The 6,000-nt window shown below is 40.6% G+C and overlaps 1 protein-coding gene across 1 annotated transcript; it reads left to right on the top strand.

The window, feature by feature from the left end:
- The first annotated feature begins 3,055 nt into the window (after positions 1-3,055).
- Positions 3,056-4,349, top strand: LOC127772672 (germin-like protein 1-1). The gene is made up of 2 exons (XM_052298629.1): positions 3,056-3,486; positions 3,614-4,349. The coding sequence occupies exons 1-2, from the start codon at positions 3,366-3,368 to the stop codon at positions 4,141-4,143; spliced, it is 651 nt and encodes a 216-aa protein (XP_052154589.1). The 5' UTR covers positions 3,056-3,365; the 3' UTR covers positions 4,144-4,349.
- The last annotated feature ends 1,651 nt before the right edge of the window (positions 4,350-6,000 follow it).

The following is a 6,000-nucleotide window of genomic DNA, read 5'->3' as shown; positions in this document are numbered from 1 at the left end:
CAGCCTTAACCTCTCCCTGTCTCTCCCGATTGATTGTATAATTCATTTGACTGATATATAACAAACAATACTTAGTAATATAGAGCTACAACAGAGACCATACATATATAGGACTACACACACATATATATAAGGATTAATATTTTCAGCATAAATATGCATACATATATCTCAGCAAACTGAACATGCACACAAATCGAAATAACAAGCGATACATATAGCAGAAGCGCCTCAATTCATCACATCCCATCCAATATCTTAATTCATCAGCCATACAATTCATAGGTTCATTGCAGGCCACACATCATTACAAAAGCAGTTTGTTGAGATATATGTATGCATATTTATGCTAAAAATATTAATCCTTGTATATATATGTGTGCAGTCCTATATATGTATGGTCTCTGTTGTAGCTCTATATTACTAAATATTGTTTGTTATATATCAGTAACAATCAATCGGGAGAGACAGGGAGAGGTTAAGGCTGATTTAGGGTTCTGGATGCAGGGGTATAATGGTTATTTCACGTGCAATTCCATGCTGGCAAGCCCATGTGGCGGTGTACAGTGTGAAAAGTGGCAAAAAAAATTAGAAAAGCTTCTCTCTCCAATGGCATATTATTAACTGCAAACCTAAGAGGGGCATTTGAATAATTGCCAAACCTAAAAGTGGTAAATAGTTAAATTACCCCTGGATCAAAGGAATTAAAGGATATATAGGCGAGTAATCATTGGTCAATGGCTCGAGCAAGTTGTTGATACTTTCTCCGTATTAAAATATAAGCATTTTTAGTATAATGACAAATCAAGCATTTTTAGTATAATGACAAATCAAACATTTTTAACTTAATCGTAAAAAAATAAAAAAAATAATCTTGTAAAATTGATGTTACTAAATTTATAATTGAACAAATTATCATAATATGTAACTTTTTTATTTAAAACATCTTACTTTTATAGATATTATTGGTTAAAATAGTATCTTGAAGACCGTATCAAAATCTAAAAATGCTTATATTTTGGGACGAAGAGAGTATCCTCTACTTATATTTTGTGTTACTGCTTACCTCAGTAACACGTTTTTGTGGATGTAGTAGCACATTGTGTTACAAGAGCCTTGACCTGACGTAGTGAGAGGGAATAGGGAAATGTTCTTCATTCTTTTTTCCGATGTTAATGTTCAGCTTCAGTTTGAGCTGGGACAGTTCATACCCAAGAGAAGAATAAAGTCTGCTTAGTAATATGTGAAACGTGATGAGCTACTGGTACCATGAATTTACTGATTAATAATCAGCTAGTGGATGAAAATAAAATGCTGATGCTTCTGACACGCCGATATATAGGAGCTGACCAACTCTTGCAGCAGCATGTATACGTTACGATGGAGATTCCCTTCTGCATAATAGAAAAAAAAAAACACACACACACACACACACACACAGAAAAGTTAATAAGATTTAATTAATTCAATTACACGTATGCTTGGAATTGACTAATCCAGAGGCAGAAGCAGCTAGGGAGTAGTGCTACACTGCTGCTGCTTGTGCTGATGAACCGGTTGCTTTGCCTGGTGGCTAGCGCGTCATCGTCAGCTTAGCCGTCCCTGTCATCTCGTTGTAATAAATCGTCAGCTGCTCGGCCGTGCGTTTACCTGCTGTCCCGTACCGGCCGGTTCGTCATCTTTGTTGCCATGGGAAACTTGGCTTGTTTTGATTGGGCATCTGCGAACTGGATTATACCCTAAAAATTTCGAAAGAAATATGAATCTTTGGGCCGGCTGAAAAAAAAAGGAAGTTTAAATTTTGAATTTTACATTGAAATCTTAGCCATTTGTCGTTGATGTAACTAACTAAGAGGATCATCAAGAGATACCCAAAAATCTATCTCAAAAGTTTTTTTGAGAATCCTAAACACAACTTGAGGTGCAAAAATATTTATATTTCCAAGAGGGAGATGGCCTAAAACTGAGTAACAAATTGAACTACCAGATCAGCCTACGATGGTCGCGATCGCCTCCTCCTCCCTGTCGATGATCGATCCTTCATGCTCTCCCCTCGGATCCGTGGATTGGAATCAGAACAAGGAGTTGTGGAGATTGAGATATATATACGGAGATGATAGGAGCCAGTTTTTTTTCAAAAATCCAACTACGATTTTGCTATACATTTGTCGACAAATTTTTCTTCAAAAATTTGACAGATGTAATTACAGTACAATTGTAGTATAATTACACTGTAATTTGTATGTAATTACACTGTAATTATAGTGTAACTTGTATGTAACTTTCAAAAATCTCTCCGTAACATGTTATTTCGGTAAAATGGAGGTCGTGGGAACAAATTCTTTCATATATGTGTGTGCTATGATTTGTTTTCTTCCTCACCAAAACAAATCGTGTAATAGATCTAACGATTCAAAATTATGTGACACTTACATATAAGTTACACTGTAGTTACATGCAAGTTACAGTGTAATTACATATAAGTTACAGTGTAATTACACTACGATTGTATTATAATTATATCTGTCAAATTTTTGGTGAAAAATTTGTCGACAAATGTATAGGTAGTCCCCTACCAATTTGGATAGATATATATCCAGATTTATAATATTAAGATGTATCACATTCGGTACTAGGTTAATTTTTTATAGAATGGAGGAAATAAATTGTATAGTCACAACTACTTCCCCGTCCCATTAAAAACGAATGTTATGGGACGGAGGGAGTAACCGTAGCAGCACGGAGACGAGGAGGTTGGAAGCAGAAAGGACGAAAGGGGAATAGATAATGGGCGCGAGCACCGGAGGTCCGGAGCAAGAAAACGCGAGCACATCGGTGCACTCCTACTACTACTACCAGTCTATACCAGTGTTCTTCCACGTTGCTACACGCGGGAGTGGCGCGGCGTCCATGCCTCCATGGATCGATCGATCCGAATAATAAATACAGTAATACATATCCAGCACCCACATGCATGTGTAGCAGTTCGCCTAGATCCGCATTAAACTAGTCTATCTCCAGCAATTTATGGTTCACGGCTTTGAACTAAATAAGCCGCCTCCCGCGTGTCCACCCCTCTTGCCTCTGCTCCCTTTGTCCACTTGCCGCCTCTCCCCGTACTCCTACCAACTCTTCTCGTCGTCGGCGGCGGCTTCGTCCGGCTCACCGGCCGCTGCATCTCCCTTTGTGTCTTAGTTAGTTTAATGCCATTTACAAATCTTACGTGGTGAACTGATCAATTATTAGTTGAGCTGAGCTGAGCTTATAAGTAGCAGCTGCTCTGATCTGCTCAGCTCGCTTCATCACCTTCCACTCAGTCAATCGCAGCGAGAAGCCAAGAAGCACTCAACCACGCGCTGTTCGTCATGGCGAGGGTACAGCTCTGGGTGGCCGCCGCGTGCGCCGTCGTGCTCGCGCTCGCCGCGCCCTCGCTCGCCGGCGACCCTGACATGCTCCAGGACGTCTGCGTCGCCGACTTGGCGTCCCGTAAGTTGTTCTCCTCCTCCTCCTTCTTGGTTAGTAGTTTAATTTGCTCCCTTTGAATCTTTGATCGACCTCCATTGCTGAGCATGAGCTGAGAGGTGTTTGTTCCATCCCCATGGCGTACATGCAGCGGTGAAGCTGAACGGGTTCCCGTGCAAGGCGAACGTGACGGCAGACGACTTCTTCTTCGCGGGGCTGAAGAACCCCGGCAACACCAACAACCCGGCGGGGTCGAACGTGACGGCGGCGAACGTGCAGTCGTTCCCGGGGGTGAACACGCTGGGCGTGTCTATGGCGAGGATCGACTACGCGCCGGGGGGACAGAACCCGCCGCACACGCACCCGCGCGCCACCGAGATCATCTTCGTCCTCGAGGGCGTCCTCGAGGTGGGCTTCATCACCACCGCCAACAAGCTCTTCACCAAGACTGTCACCGCCGGCGAGGTCTTCGTCTTCCCGCGCGGCCTCGTCCACTTCCAGCAGAACCGCGGCCACGGCCCCGCCGCCGTCATCGCCGCCTTCAACAGCCAGCTCCAGGGCACCCAGGCCATCGCCGCCACGCTCTTCGCCGCCGCGCCGCCCGTGCCGTCCGACGTCCTCGCCAAGGCCTTCCGCGTCGACGTCCCGCAGGTGGACGCCATCAAGGCCAAGTTCAAGTGATCGTAGCCGGCCGCCGTCGATCTCCCATCATTTTCTGCATTTTCTTTCATCAACAAAACCATCTGCTCTACTCATTTGATTTGGTTACGGAATAATTTTAGTGGATACTGTCTGTAGCGTGCAGTTGATTTCTTCCGTTTGTAAATCTGTTTGCATTTGTTAATTTGCCTTGGAAATAAGACTTGTTCCGTTTTGTGTGGACTAATCGTTGTATTTTTAGCGCTACAAATTGCTTCTTTCGTTAACTACGTGTAATCGACTGAAAGTCAACTGTTGGGAAACAGTGTAGAAGTATCATGGTTCAGATAAGTTGGGATCCTCGTGCAAATAATCCCAAGTTCCTGGCCACGTGCACCCGTTTGACTATGACAAATGAGAAAGTTGTGGGCTTATTCACTTCGTTGCGAAAATCAACCATATGAAATTTGGTAATGCTAAATTTTGGCATATTTTGGCATATTAAAGTATGTTTATATAGTTTTTTGTCTTACCAAAATTTAGTAATAATAAAATTTATTAAGGTTGAAAGTAACAACAAAGTGAACATATATTGTGTTGGGTTTGATCAGTAACATCGCTCAAGGGCTTGCTTGCCTGGGCCGCGGGTAATTTTAAAATTCAAAATTTGTTTAGAGTTTTTTGTGCTCGTTAGTCAATTTATGCTTTATGATACAGTAGTTATTAGGAATGCAAATATAAAAATTCAAATTTTCTATATCTGTCGTTTAATTTTTACACGGTTTTTTGGCCTTTGATTTTTGCCTTAGATTTGATTTTTTTGACTGATCAAGCTGTCAGGTTTGGGTTTAGTTCTCAACACTCATTCACGTTGAGATAGACAGATAGTGAAGCTAAGTGTATGCATAGACTGGCTATAACTCAACACTCATTCACGATTGAATATAACTATAGTGCAATTATACTATAATTATATTATAATTATATTACAATTATAATTATAATGTAATTACAATATCATTATGTTGTACTAATTACACTCGTGTGATTTTTCTTTTAAAAAATCACTGGAGTGACATAAAGCTAGTCCATAAAAAGTTTATCCTAAAAGTGTTTTCCTTATTAATGACTTGTTTTTGGCTTATGAGCCACATCCAAAAGAATGCCTTTCAAGTGGGCTCTCATTTTCAGTTCCACAAGGAATAGTTTGGTCTTTATTTATTAAGTTGATAAATTGATTATACTGATCATCTTTGCTATCCAGTAAGGAGAAAAGAAGAATTGTAGCCAGCGGGCAGCAGCAAAGGAAGGAAAAAGTCCACTTTGACTCCCTTGAATGTCGGCCAAATCTAATTCGTGACCTAAACCACAAAACCGGATAAGACGGCTCTCCGAAGTATTAAAACCGGTGCAATTTAACTCCCTCCGTGGCTTTGGAGGGCGTTTTCGCTGACGTGGCGCATACGTGGCAGTATTGACATGGTCTTCCTTCCACGTGGTGCTGACGTAGTGGTCACGTGGCACTCGAATTTAAAAAACTAGGTGAAACTCCGCGTATTGCTGTGGGAATTTAGTATGAAGATATACATTGAAACATTATGTGAATTATGTTGGATGATAATTTAACATGTTTGTGTTTGAAAAGCTCTTAAATTATAAAAACTATAAAGATATAGTATGTTTGCATGATATTTAAATGTGATGATTGTTAGTGGATGATGATGTGGCATCTTTGCATGAAGATATACATTGAAACATTATGTGAATTATGTTGCATGATAATTTAACATGTTTGTATTTGAAAAGCTCTTAAATTATAAAAACTATAAAGATATAGCATGTTTACATGATGTTTAAATGTGATGATTGTTAGTGGATGATGATGTGACATTTTGTTAA

Source organism: Oryza glaberrima, chromosome 1 (assembly GCF_000147395.1).
Source record: "Oryza glaberrima chromosome 1, OglaRS2, whole genome shotgun sequence".
NCBI classification, from domain to species: Eukaryota; Viridiplantae; Streptophyta; class Magnoliopsida; order Poales; family Poaceae; genus Oryza; species Oryza glaberrima.
This window is presented reverse-complemented; position numbering and strand designations above follow the sequence as displayed.